Here is a 14,700-nt window from a genome sequence, read left to right as displayed (position 1 = left end):
GGTAGGGGCCGGGCCTCGAGTGATGAATATTGGTAGGGCAGATTCTCCCCCCTTTCTCCTCCTCCTCCTTCTCTTCCTCCTCCTTTTTCTCCTGTTCCTCCTCTTCGTCCTCCTCCACGTTCTCCTCTCCCTCCTCCTCTTTCTCCTCTCCCTCCTCCTCTTTCTCTTCTCCCTCAACTCTCTCCTCCACTTTCTCCTCTCCCTCCTGCTCTTCTTCCTCTTTCTCCTCCTCCTTGTCTTCCTCTTTCTCCTCTTCCTCCTCTCCTTCCCTCGCCTCCTCTCACTCCTTCTCTTCTTCCTCCTCTTTCTCCTCTCTCTACTTTTTCTCCCTCCTCCTTTTTCTCCTCTCCCTCCTCTTTCTCCTATTCCTCCTCCTCTTTCTCGTCCCTCTCCTCTTCTTCCTTCTCTCTCTCATCCTCCTTCTCTTCCTCTTCTCCCTCCTCCTCCTCGGACGGGGAGGGCGCAGCATTTTACTTAGCCGATCGAAATACACCTTTTCCTCTTTAGAATTAAGCGGTGGCGGGAGAAAGGCAGGAGTAGGGGGAGAGACGAGCCTCTAATGAACGATGTACTCCAGGAAAAAAAGGCCAATAAAAGACAGTCGTTTAACATCTATTAAAAATCCCGTTTCAGTCGATTATGGTGGATTTTCCACCCCTAAACCTAGCCTATTTCTCAAGGCTCCAAGGTATGGAGAGGGAAGAGTCCTAACTGATGATGATTAATAGAAATAACTGTGGTATTTCTTAAGCGCTTACTGTGTGTCAAGCACTGCGGTGGATACAGTAAAATCAGATGGATCAATCAGATGGAGAAGAAGGATGGGTCAGTGGAAAGTGCACGGGCTTGGAAGCCAGAGGACGTGGGTTCTAACCCCGGCTCTGCTATATGACCTTGGGCAATCCACTTGACTTCTCTATGCCTCAGTGACCTCATCTGTCAAATGGGGATTAAGACTGTGATGAGACTCTTTATTTTTATTAATGATATGTCTATAGCTATAATTCTATTTACCTAGTCTGATGGTACTGACATCTTGTATTGTTTTGTTGTCTGTCTCCCCCTTCTAGACCATGAGTCGTTGTTGGGGAGGGACCATCTCTATATGTTGCCGATTTGTACTTCCCAAGCGCTTAGTACAGTGCTCTGCACACAGTAAGTACTCAATAAATACGATTGAGTGAATGAATGAGGCCCAAGTGGGACAACCTGATGACCTTGTATCTACCCCAGCTCTTAGAACAGTGCTTGGAACATGGTAAGCACTTAACAAATACTATTATTATTATTATTATTATTATTATTATTATTATTATTATTAGATGAGACACAGTCCCTGCCCCACATGGGGCTCACAGTCTAAGTGGGAAGGAGTGCAAGCATCGAATCCCCGCTGTGAGGAGGAGGGACATTGAGGCCTGGAGAAAGTTAAGTGACTTGCCCTAAATCCCACAGCAGGCAAGTGTCAGAGCAGGATTTGAACCCAGGTCTCCAGACTGCCAGGCTCGGGTTCTTGCCACTGGGCCACGCTGCTCCTCAAAAGGAAAACAGATTGGGTTAGTGGAGGAAGAGAGAGCTGAGGATGCAGTGAGCTGTCAGGGAAAATTTGGGATTGGGAAAGATTGGGGAAGGGGTCCGGCGATTGTCAGCAGTTCCACGGACCCGGCTCAGCTGGGGCAACTCCAGCTTTTCCAAAGGAGGGAAAAAGGGCCTGGAGACTCTAAACAGTATCCTTGACGCGAAAGGCGGGATCAATATCCCCAAAACCACCTTCTTCATTGAACCCCGTTATATCAAACAACGGTATTTATTGAGTGCCTACTGTGTGCAGAGCGCTGCACTCAGCTCTTGGGTGGGCTTAATAATGAGTCGACATGAATTATCCCTTGTCTGGGTTTACCCGCGGTGGTCCCAAATTTCTGGATGAAAGAAGGGGGGGAGGGGCGTAAACGGGATGGGGGAAGCTGGGGTGGAGGGGGCGGGGGGTGAGGGAAGTGTCCGATACACTTGGGAGGCAGGAGCTCTGAAAATAAGGGGAGAGGTGGGAGCAGAGTCATGCTGGGAGATAAATACAACAGCCTCCCGGGAGGGAGTCGGGGACGGAGGGAGGGGAATTATCAGAGGAGAAGAAAAAGGAAGGAAAGGAGAGAGAGGAAAATGAGGGGGTGAGAGGGTTGGAGAAGTGGAGAGGGGAGAAAGGAGAAGAGGAGGAGAGAGGGATGGAGAAGGAGAGAGGGGAGAGAGGAAGGGGGTGGGGAGGTAGAGAAGTGGAGAGAGAGAGAAAGGTGGGAAAGAGGGATGGAGAAGTGGAGGGGGAAAGAAGAGAAAGAGGAGAAAGGGATGGGAAAATGGAGAGGGGAGAGAGGAAAAGGAGGAGAAAGGGATGGGGAACTGGAGAGAGGTGAGAGAAAAAGGAAGAGAGAGAGATGGAAAAATGGAGAGGGAAGAGAGGAAAAGGAGGAGGAGAGAGGGATGGAGAAGGGGAGACGGGAGAGAGGAAAAGGAGGGGATGAGGGGTAGAGAAGTGTAGAGAAGAGGGAGGGAAAGGTGGGAAAGAGAGGAATGGAGAAGTGGAGGGGAAGACAGGAAAAGGAGGAAAAAACGATGGAAAATGGAGAGGGGAAAGAGGAGAAGGAGGAGGAGAGAGAGATGGGGAACTGGAGACGGGTGAGAGGAAAAGGAAGAGAAAGGGATGGAAAATGGAGAGAGAAGAGAGAAAAAGAGGGAGAGAGGGATGGAGAAGGGAAGAGGGGATAGAGAAAAGGAGGGGGAAAAGGAATGGAAAGGTGGAAAGGGGGAGAGGGGAATGGAGAGGTGGAAGGGGGTGACAGAGATGGAGAGGTGGAGGAGGGGGGAGAGGGGCAGGCGAGGAGCTAGGAGGGAAGAGGAGAGAAAGCGAAGGAGAGAGATTAGGAAAGAGAAGAGGGGAGGAAAGGAGAATGGAGGTTATACATCTCCATCTACCAGGCTGAAGTATTTTCCGGGAGTGGGGAAACAAAGGTAGGGGACGGTGTTCCCGGGGTAGACGAGAGGCAGGGAGACGGGCAACAGGCAGCGGCTGAAGAAAGCCGAGTCCTTGGAGAGGCCGGGCAGGGAGAGGGAGGCGGCCGGGATCCCGGCCGCCTGGGTCCCGGGGGCGCCGTCGGGCTCGGAGCCCAGCTGCCTCTTCAGTTTGTTGCGACGGTTCTGGAACCAGATCTTCACTTGGGTCTCGGTGAGCTGCAGGGAGGCGGCCAAGCCGGCGCGCTCCGAGCTACTTAGGTAGCGCTTGGCGTCGAAGGTGGACTCCAGCTGGAACACCTGGCTTTTGGAGAAGATGGTCCGCGTCTTCTTCCTGCTGGACACTGCTCTGCCCGGGGGGGCGACCCCAGGCCTCAGGGAGGGGTCCGGGCTGCAGACCCCCGGCCAGGGCAGTCCTCCGGGGAGACCCTCTTGCCCTCCGCCAGGGTCCTGGTCACCTCTGGCCTTCACCCCTGAGATCCCACCGGGTCTCTTCTCTGCAGGGAAGACAGATAATTAATTCATTAATTCATTAAAGATGGTATTTGTTCATTCATGCATTCATTCAATCGTATTTATTGAGCGCTTACTGTGTGCAGAGCACTGTACTAAGCGCTTGGGAAGTACAAGTCGGCAATAGAGACGGTCCCTACCCAACAACGGACTCACAGTCTAGAAGTGGGAGACAGGACAACAAAATAAAACATGTAGACAGGTGTCAACATTGTCAAAATAAATAGAATTATAGCTATAGGCACATCATTAATAAAATTGAATAGTAAATATGTACAAGTAAAATAAACAGAGCAATAAATCTATATAAATATATACAAGTGCTGTGGGGAGGGGAAGGAGGTAGGGCGGGGGGCGATGAGGAGGAGGAGAGGAAAAGGGGGCTCAGTCTGGGAAGGCCTCTTGGAGGAGGTGAGCTCTCCATAGGGCTTTGAAGGGAAGAAGAGAGCTAGTTTGTTCTAAGCGCTGGGGGAAATACGAGGCAATCAAGTTGGACACAGTCCTTGTCCCATATGGGGGTGATCCCACTGGGTGATGATGATGATGATGATGGTATTTGTTAAGGGCTTACTATGTGCGAAACACTGTTCTAAGCGCTGGGGGGATGCAAGGTGATCAGGTTTTCCCACGTGGGGCTCACAGTCTTCATCCCCATTTTGCAGTTGAGGTTACTGAGGCACAGAGAAGTGAAGTGACTTGCCCAAAGTCACACAGCTGAAAAGTGGTGGAGCCGGGATTAGAACCCACGACCTCTGACTCCCAAGCCCGGGCTCTTTCCACTAAGCCCGGGCTCTTTCCACTGAGCCACGCTGCTTCTCTTGGGGAGAAGCAGAGAATTCTCGGTCTACAGGGGAGACAGAGAATTCATTAACGATGGGATTTGTTAAGCGTTTACTATGTGCCAAGCACCGTTCTAAGCGCTGGAGTACATACAAAACAATCAGGTTGGACGCAGTCCTTGTCCCACATGGGGGCCACCCCAGTGAGTCTCTTCTCTGCAGGAGAAACGGAGAATTGATTAATGATTATATTTGTTAAGTGCTTTCTATGTGTCAAGCACTGTTCTAAGCGCTGGGGTAGATGCGAGGCAATCAGATTGGACACAGTCCCTATCCCACATGGGGGTCACCCTACTGAGTACCTTCTCTGCAGGGGAGACAGAGAATTAATCCATGATTGTATTTGTTAAACGCTTATTATGTGCCAAGTACTGTTCTAAGCGTTGGGAGAGATACAAGGCAATCAGGTTGGACACAGCCCCCGTGTCATATGGGGCTCACAGTCTCGATCCCCATTTTTATAGAATAGAATGGAGAGGGGAGAGAGAAAAAGAGGGAGAGATGGATGGAGAAGGGGAGAGGGGAGAGAGGAAAAGGAGGAGGAGAAAGAAATGGAAAGGTGGAAAGGGGGAGGGGGGATGTAGAGGTGGAAGGGGAAGACAGGAATGCCTTCTTCAGCGTTCCCAGACTGAGTCCCCTTTTCCTCTCCTCCTCCCCATCGACCCCCCGCCCTACCTCCTTCCCCTCCCCACAGCACTTGTATATATTTGTACAGATTTATTGCTGTATTTATTTTACTTGTACATATTTACTATTCTATTAAATAGCATTAAATATAAATATTAAATATAGCATGGTATTTGTTATTATGCTTACTATGTGCCAAGCACTGTTCTAAGCACTGGGGAGATACAAGGTAATCAGGTTGTCCCACTTGGGGCTCACAGTCAATCTCCATTTTACAGATGAGGGAACTGAGGCACAGAGAAGTAAAGTGGCTTGCCCAAGGTCACACAACAGACAAGTGGCAGAGCCCATGACTTCTGACTCCCAAGCCCGTGTTCTTTCCACTGAGCCACACAAGGGAACTGAGGCCCAGAGAATAATAATGATGGTATTTGTTAAGTGCTTACTATGTGCCAAGCTCTGTTTTAAGCGCTGGGGTAGAGAAGCAGCGTAGCTTAGTGGAAAGAGTCAGAAGTCATGGGTTCTAATCCCAGCTCTAAGCGCTTAAGAAATACCATTATTATAATAATAATTATTAGTAGTAGTAGTAGTAGTAGTAGTAGTATTCATTCAACCGTATTTATTGAGTGCTTACTGTGGGCAGAGCACTGTACTAAGCGCTTGGGAAGTACAAGTTGGCAACATATAGAGACAGTCCCTACCCAACAGTGGGCTCACAGTCTAGAAGGGGGAGATTATCATTATTATTATTATTATTATTATTATCATTATTATCATTATTATCATTATCATTATTAAAAGGTAGAGGTGAAGTGACTTGCCCAAGGTAACCCAACAGACAGGTGACGGAGCCGGGATTAGAACCCACGACCTAAGACTCCCAAGCCCTTGTGGCTCGGGAAAGAGCCTGGGCTTTGGAGTCAGAGGTCATGGTTCAAATCTCGGCTCCACCAACTGTCAGCTGTGTGACTTTGGGCAAGTCACTTAATCAATCAATCAATCGTATTTATTGAGCGCTTACTGTGTGCAGAGCACTGTACTAAGCGCTTGGGAAGTACAAGTTGGCAACATAGAGACAGTCCCTACCCAACAGTGGGCTCACAGTCTACATCTCCATGCCTCAGTTTCCTCATCTGAAAAATGGGGATGAAGATGGTGAGCCCCCCGTGGGACAACCTGATTACCTTGTAACTCCCCAGCGCTTAGAACAGTGCTCTGCACATAGTAAATGCTTAACAAATATTATTATTATTATTATTATTATTATTATTATTATTATTATTATTATTATTATTATTACTGTTATTATTTTGCCACTAGGCAAGGATGCTTCAGGTAACTCATCAACTGGCCCCAACCCAGCCCCAATTTCCAACCTTCTTCCTCCTCCCCTTCCCGCCACCCACTCTCCATTCCCTCCTCCTCCCCCTGCTCGCTCTCTTCCCAATCCCTCTCCATTCCCCGCCCTCTGCTCCCTTCTCCCACAGCAGCGTGGCCTAGTGGATAGAGCGCGGTCCTGGGAGTCAGAAAGTCATGGGTTCTAATCCCAGCTCCGCCACTTGTCTGCTGTGTGCCCTTGGGTAGGTCACTCCGCTTAGAGAAGCAGCGTACTGAATGGAAAGAGCACAGGTTTCGGAATCAGAGGACGTGGGTTCTAATCCCAGCTCCGCCCCTTGTTTGCTGTGTGACCTTGGGCAAGTCACTTAACTTCTCTGTGCCTCAGTTCCCTCATCTGTAAAAAGGGGGTAAGGACTTTGAACCCCATATGGGACAACCAGACTAACTTGTATCTACCCCAGTGCTTAGAACTGTATTTGGCACAAAGTAAACGCTTAACAAATACCACCATCATGATCATCACTTAGAACAGTACTAGGCACACAGTAAGTGCTTAACAAATATCCTAATTATTATTAGTAATCTCTGCACCTCAGTTTCCTCATCTGTAAAATGAGGATTGGACTGTGAGCCCCACGTGGGGCAGGGATTGTGTTCTTCCCCCCCCCCCCCCCCCGCCCCTCCGTAGACTGTGAGCTCCTTGTGGGCAGGGAATGTTACTGTTTATTGTTGCACTGTACTTTCCCCAGCGCTTAATACAGTGCTCTGTTCACAGTAAGCTCTTAATAACTACGATTGAATGAACCCGATTTGCTGGTATCCACCCCAGCGCTGAGTATAGTGCCTGGTCCATAGTAAGCACTCAACAAATATCATCATTATCATTATTATTATTACCATTATTATTATTGTTATTACTTACTTTTTCTCCTCCTTTCCTAAGCAGGGACCCCCCCCCCACACACACACACTCTGTCCTCTCCCCACCTCCCTGGGTCTCAGCACTGTTTGCTTCCCCATCCACCTACTATGTGCGAGGCACTGTCCTAAGCGCTGTGGTGGATCCAAGCAAATCGGGTTGTCCTGTACTGGGAAAGAGGGGAGAGGGAGGGGGAGGGGTGCCGTAAGAAGGATCCAGGGCCCTTCGGGAGAAGGGGAGGGGGCGAGGTGGGGCTGAAAGCGGGCTCGGAGGGGTCTAGGGGCTGGAGCAGGGGAGGACAAACCAGGGAATAATAATAATAATAATAATAATAATAATAATAATAATAATAATAGTGGTATTTGTTAAGCTCTTACTGTGTTCCAAGCACTGTTCTAAGTGCTGGGGTAGATACAAGCTAATCAGGTTGGACCCAGTCGCTGTCCCTTATGGGGCTCAGAATCTTGATCCCCATTTTACAGATGAGGTAATGGAGGCACAGAGAAATCAAGTGATTTGCCCAAGGTGACACAGCAGACATGTGGCAAAGCTAGGATTAGAACCCAAATCCTTCTGACTTTCAGGCCCGGGCTCTAACCGCTAGGCCATGCTTTTCTTCCTACTGTGAGTAGCATGTGGGACAGGGACTATGTCTTATCTGACCTGAGTATCTTGTACCTACCCCAGTGCTTAGTAGGGTCCTTGGCACATAGTAAGCACTTCACCAATGCCGCAATTATTATAATTTCTATTTTCTATCATGCTAATCTGCAGAATATCAAAGATTTTTCAAAGCAGATTCCTATGGTTTGCGCTAGCCCACTGAGTTCTCCAGTGGCTTCCAAAATTCTCCACAAGCACCTGATAGAAGAACAAAAGAAAAGTAGTTTGGGTTGAGCCCAATGATGAGTATAGTTCAGTGTTCTTGCCTCCAACTGTAAGCTATAGGCTGTCAGGATGGAGACGGAGGAGGAAAGAGAGAGGAGAAGGAGGAGGAAAAGGAGGAGGAAGAGGAGGAGGGAAAGGAGGAGGAAAAGGAGGAGGAAGAGGAGGGAGAGGAGGAAGAGGAAAAGGAGGAGGAGAAAGTAGAGGAGGAGGAGGTAAAGGAGGAAGAAGCGGAAGAGGAGGAAGAAGGAGGCAGGGAGGAGGAGGAGGAGAAAGAGGAGGAAGAGGAGGAGGAGGAGAAGGAGGAGGAAGAAGAGGAGGGAGAGGAGGAGGACTAAGTGGGGGAAGAGGAGGAGGAGGAAGGGGGAGGAAGGAGGCAGGGAGGAGTAAAGAGGAGGAGGAAGAGGAGGAGGAAGAAGAGACAGAGGGAGGCAGAGAGAAGGAGGAGGAAGGAGGAAGGGAGGATGGGGATGGGGGGAAGAGAGAGACCCCAACTGAGTCCCGCAGGGAGGTAAGAGAGAGAGAGCACTCTTCCAACCCAATTTGCTTGTATCCACCCCTGCGCTTAGTACAGTGTCGGGCACGTAGTAAACGCTTAACAAGTATCACAACGATTATTATTATTATTATTATTATGTTACCACAGTGCCTCCCGGGCTCTGTGCCGTCCTCCTCTTCCTCCTCCTCCTCTTCTTCCTCCTCCTCGTCCTCGTCCTCGTCCTGGTGCTCCTGGAGGAGCAGGCCCCGCGGGCTGGGGGGCTGGGGGTTGGAGGTCGGGGCCGTCCTCCGGCAGGGTCCCCCGGGGTCGGGCCGCAGGATGCTGTCGATGGTGAAGGGCCTGGGGGGCCTGGGGGGCCTGGGGGGCCTGGGGACCCGGGGGTGGTCCGGCCGGGCGTCCTGACTCATGGCGGGAGGACCCAGGCGTCCCGGCCCTCCGGGCCTCCGACCAGCTGATCCCCAGAGTCGGGCTGGAGCGGGGGGGACGGGTCTGCAGGACGAGGGGTCTGCAGGAGGAGAGGTCTGCAGGGGAGGGGTCTGAAGTGGGGAGGGGGAGAAGGAGGAAGAGGGGCGGGGGGGCAGGGGAGAAGGGCTGGGGCGGGGGGCGGAGGGAGGAGGAGGGGAAGAGGGAGGAGGGTCAGGGGAGAAGGGCTGGGGAGGGGGGAAGGAGGAGGGGAAGGAAGAAGAGGAGAAGGGGGAAGGGGGTCAGGGGAGAAAGGCTGGGGCCTGGGGAGGGGAAATAGAGGAGAGGAAGGAAGGGGGGAAAAGGGGGAGAAGGGGAGGAGGAAGAGGGGAGGAGGAAGAGGGGAGGAGGAAGGGGGTCAGGGGAGAAGGGCTGGGGCCTGGGGAGGGGTCTGCGGGGGGGTGGGCCAGTAAAGAAGGAGGGAAGAGAGAGAGAGAGGAGGGATAGATGGGGAGAAGGTCTAAGTTGTCCTGGGGGACAGAGGGGCCTGGGGGCGGGGGGGGAAAGGGAGGGGGAGACATGCGAGAGAATCGAGGGCGGGGGGCAAGAAACCCGGGAGAGACGGAGGCCGAGACAGAGAGACGCCAAGGGAACTCAGGTGAGGGGGCGGGGGGCGGGGGGCCGGCGGGGAAGGGGAGGGGAGAGAAAGGGAGAGGGCTTTGAGGAAGAAAGGGAGGTAGGGGGGACTCAGGAAGGCGGACCTCGGAGGGGGCAGGGGGACACAGACAGACAGAGACGGAGACAGAGATAGAGACAGTCAGAGACAGAGAGAGGCAGAGACAGAGAGACAGAGATTCTCGGAAAAACGGGGCAGGGGAGAGAGGAGGAGGAAGGAAGGGAGGAGGGAGAGGAGGGGGGAAGATGGAATGAAGGGGGTGTTTTCATTCATTCATTCATTCAATCGTATTTATTGAGCGCTTACTATGTGCAGAACGCTTGGAAAGTACAATTCGGCAACACAGACAACCCCTACTCAACAACGGGCTCACAGGCTAGAAGGGGGGAGACAGACAACAAAACAAAACAAGTAGACGGGCATCAATAGCATCAAAATAGATAAATAGAATTATAGATGTACACACATCACTAATAAAATTAGCAGAGTAATAAATATATGTAACGGGAGGAGAGCAGAGGGGATGGGGAGACGGGGGACGAAAAGCTGGGGTTGGGGAAGGGGGACGAGGGCCGGGGTGGAATGGGATCTGGGGGACTCAGAAGAGGAAAGGGTGAGCTCGTTGCTGTATGGTCCTCTCCCAAGCGCTCTGCACAAAGTGAACGCTCAATAAATTCGATCGAATGAATGAGGGGTGAACGAGATAGCTGAAAGCAGGGCCAGGTCCGCAAGGAGAAACGGGGGTGGGGGCGGTCAAAGCAGGAGGTACCAGAACTGGTGGTAATAATAATAATAATAATAATAATAATAATAATAATAACTGTTAGCGCTTATTGTGTGCCAATCTCTGTAGCAATAACACTACTAATAATAACGATAATGATGTTATTTGCTAAACACTTAGCATGTGCCAAGCACTGTTAGAAGCGCTGGGGGAGATTCACGGTTAACAGGTAGCCCCAGGTGGGACTAACCGTCTTAATCCCCATTTTACAGATAAGGTAATTGAGCCACAGAGAAGTTAAGTGACTTGCCCAAGATCACACAGCTGACATGTGGCAGAGCCGGGAGTAGAACCCACGACCTCTGGCTTCCAACCCCGTGCTCCTTTCCACTAAGCCATGTTGTTTCTCTTTACCCAGCACTTAGAACAGTGTTTCGCACATAGTAAACGCTTAACAAATACCATCATTATTATTATTTATTGCTGTACACTAAATAATCAGTCAATGGTATTTATTGAGTGCTTACTGTGCACAGAACACTTCTAGGTGTTTGGGAGAGTGAACAGTGCTTTGCACATAGTAAGCGCTTAATAAATGTCATTATTATTATTATTATTATTATTATTATTACTATAACAGGCATTCACTCATTCATTCAAGTCGCATTTATTGAGGGCTTACTGTGTGCAGAGCACTGTACTAAACGCTTGGGAAAGTACAATACAACAATAAACGGTGACATTCCCTGCCCACAAAGAACTCAGAGTCTAGAGAAGGGAAGACAGATATCAATACAAATAAATAAATGACAGACCTGGACATCAGTGCTGTGGGGCTGGGAGGGGGGAAGAGCAAAGGGAGCAAGTCAGGGCGACTCAGAAAGGAGTGGGAGATGAGGAAAGTGGCGGGGTCACTGTGGGAAGGCCTCCTGGAGGAGGTGAGCTCTCAGTAGAGCTTTGAAGGTAGGAAGAGAGCTTGCTTGGTGGATTTGTGGAGGGAGGGCATTCCAGGCCAGAGGTACGACGTGGGCCGGGGGTCGACGGCAGGACAGGCGAGAACGAGGCCCAAGGAGGAGGTTAGCGGCAGCAGAGGAGGGGAGGATGCGGGCTGGGATAGAGAAGGAAAGAAGGGAGGTGAGGTAGGAGGGGGCGAGGGGATGGACAGCCTTGAAACCGAGAGTGACGAGTTTTTGCTTCATGCGAAGGTTGATAGACTGTGAGCCCGTTGTTGGGTAGAGACCGTCTCTATATGTAGCCTACTTGTCTTGCCAAGCGCTTAGTACAGCGCTCTACACAGAGTAAACGCTCAATAATTATGATAGGCAACGACTGGAGCTTCTTGAGGAGATGAGAGGCCACAGTTCCCGGGGGGTGAATTATTCGGATCTTCCACAACTGCAGATCAAGCTTCAAAGCTTGGGAAGCAGCGTGGCTCAGTGGAAAGAGTCCGGGCTTGGGAGTCAGAGGTCGTAGGTTCTAATCCTGCCTCTGCCACTTGTCAGCTGTGTGACTTCGGGCAAGTCACTTCACTTCTCTATTTCTCAGTTACCTCACCTAGAAAATGGGGATTAAGACTGAGGGCCCCACGTGGGACAACCTGATCACCTTGAATCTACCCCAGCGCTTAAAACAGTGCTTGGCAAATAGTAAGCGCTTAACAAATACCAGTATTATTATTATTATTATTCAAAGGTGGGCAGGGTGTTTATTGTTGTGTTGTACTTTCCCAAGTTCTTAGTACAGTGCTTTGCACACAGTAAGTGCTTAATCAATATGATTGAATGAATGTCTGTTATAGTGTACTCTCCCAAGCGCTTAGTACAGTGCTTTGTACACAGTATGCGCTCAATAAATAAGAATGAATGGATGAATGAAAGGTCTGAAGGGAGAAGCGTTTCAGAAAACGAAAAGCTTCCCCAGGGCGTCAAAGAAGATTGGGGGGAGGGATCTCAGGTTGTCGCAATCGGGGGAAGGGTCGGGACTCAGACCTTCCTATTGCGCTGCTCTCCCTCCTCAACTAATTTCCCCACCCCCAGCTCCGGCGGCAGGAGCTGCGGGAAGTTTTGCGGAAGTCTCCTAGTTTTCCAGAGGTTTCCTGGGTTTCTAGGGCCCCGAGGAACAGGAAATGAAGCTAAGTAAAATGCCCCCTTTTACAGAGAAAGAAAGAGAAACTCATTCATTCCTTCATTCACTTAATCGTATTTATTAATAATAATAATAATGGTATTTGTTAAGCATTTACTATGTACCAAGTACTGTTCTAAGCGTTGGGGGAGATACAAGGTAATCAGGTTGTCCCACGTGGGGCTCAGAATCTTAATCCCCATTTGACACTTTAGGTCACTGAAGCACAGAGAAGTGAAGTGACTTGCCCAAATTCACACAGCTGAAAAGTGGTGGAGGCGAGATTAGAACCCAAGACCTTTGATTCCCAAACCCGGGCTCTTTCCACTAAGCCACGCTACTTCTCCGCAGCACTTAACTGAGAGCTTACTGCGTGCAGAGCATTTTACTAAGCGCTTGGGAGAGGATAATACAGCAATAAACAGTGACATTCCCTGCCCACAACGAGTTTACAGTCTAGAGGGGGAGGCAGACAGCAATAGAGCCCTTGGGAATCAGAGGACATCATCATCATCATCATCATCAATCGTATTTATTGAGTGCTTACTATGTGCAGAGCACTGTACTAAGCGCTTGGGAAGTACAAATTGGCAACATATAGAGACAGTCCCTACCCAACAGTGGGCTCACAGTCTAAAAGGGGGAGACAGAGAACAAAACCAAACATACTAACAAAATAAAATAAATAGAATAGATATGTACAAATAAAATAAATAAATAAATAAATAAATAGAGTAAAAAAATATATGTACAAACATATATACATATATACAGGTGCTGTGGGGAAGGGAAGGAGGTAAGATGGGGGGGATGGAGAGGGGGACGAGGGAAAAGGAAGGAAGGGGCTCAGTTTGGGAAGGCCTCCTGGAGGAGGTGAGCTCTCAGCAGGGCCTTGAAGGGAGGAAGAGAGCTAGCTTGGCGGATGGGCAGAGGGAGGGCATTCCAGGCCCGGGGGATGACGTGGGCCGGGGGTCGATGGCGGGACAGGCGAGAGCGAGGTACGGTGAGGAGATTAGCGGCGGAGGAGCGGAGGGTGCGGGCTGGGCTGGAGAAGGAGAGAAGGGAGGTGAGGTAGGAGGGGGCGAGGTGATGGACAGCCTTGAAGCCCAGGGTGAGGAGTTTCTGCCTGATGCGCAGATTGATCGGTAGCCACTGGAGATTTTTGAGGAGGGGAGTGATATGCCCAGAGCGTTTCTGGACAAAGATAATCCGGGCAGCAGCATGAAGTATGGATTGGAGTGGAGAGAGACACGAGGATGGGAGATCAGAGAGAAGGCTGATGCAGTAGTCCAGACGGGATAGGATGAGAGCTTGAATGAGCAGGGTAGCGGTTGGGATGGAGAGGAAAGGGCGGATCTTGGCAATGTTGTGGAGCTGAGACCGGCAGGTTTTGGTGACGGCTTGGATGTGAGGGGTGAATGAGAGAGCGGAGTCGAGGATGACACCAAGGTTGCGGGCTTGTGAGACGGAAGGATGGTAGTGCCGTCAACAGAGATGGGAAAGTCAGGGAGAGGGCAAGGTTTGGGAGGGAAGACAAGGAGTTCAGTCTTCGACATGTTGAGCTTTAGGTGGCGGGCAGACATCCAAATGGAGATGTCCTGAAGGCAGGAGGAGATGCGAGCCTGGAGAGAGGGGGAGAGAGCAGGGGCACAGATGTAGATCTGGGTGTCATCAGCGTAGGACATGGGTTCTAATCCCTACTCCACCACTTATCAGTTGTGTGACCTTGGACAAGCCACTTCACTTCTCTGGGCCTCAGTTACCTCATCTGTAAAATGGGGATTAAGACTGTGAGCCCCACGTGGGACAACCTGATCACCTTGTATCTACCCCAGCGCTTTGAACAGAGCTTGGCACATAGTAAAAGCTTAACAAATACCATTATAATCATTATTATTATCAGTACAAGTGAACAGACGTCAATATAAATAAATCGTGTTTCAGATCCGTAACGAAAGCCTAGGAAAGAAACCCGTGCTTGGCGCATAGTAAGCGCTTAACAAATACCAACATTATTATTAAGCGCTTAGTACAGTGCTCTGCACACAGTTAGCGCTTAATAAATACGATTGAATGAATAAACCGGGCAACAAAATGACCCTTGGGCATCCAAAGAGAAAACTTGGTTTTCGAAAACCTGAGGAGAGGAAAACA

At 50.2% G+C, this 14,700-nt stretch overlaps 1 protein-coding gene across 1 annotated transcript; it reads right to left on the bottom strand.

The window, feature by feature from the left end:
* Nucleotides 1-2,946: 2,946 nt before the first annotated feature.
* Nucleotides 2,947-9,027, bottom strand: LOC119926648 (homeobox protein HMX2-like). The gene is made up of 2 exons (XM_038744846.1): nt 8,865-9,027; nt 2,947-3,497 (listed from the first exon to the last, which is right to left on the bottom strand). The coding sequence occupies exons 1-2, from the start codon at nt 9,025-9,027 to the stop codon at nt 2,947-2,949; spliced, it is 714 nt and encodes a 237-aa protein (XP_038600774.1).
* Between the last annotated feature and the right edge of the window lie 5,673 nt (nt 9,028-14,700).

Source organism: Tachyglossus aculeatus, chromosome 4 (assembly GCF_015852505.1).
Source record: "Tachyglossus aculeatus isolate mTacAcu1 chromosome 4, mTacAcu1.pri, whole genome shotgun sequence".
Lineage (NCBI taxonomy): Eukaryota > Metazoa > Chordata > Mammalia > Monotremata > Tachyglossidae > Tachyglossus > Tachyglossus aculeatus.
This window is presented reverse-complemented; position numbering and strand designations above follow the sequence as displayed.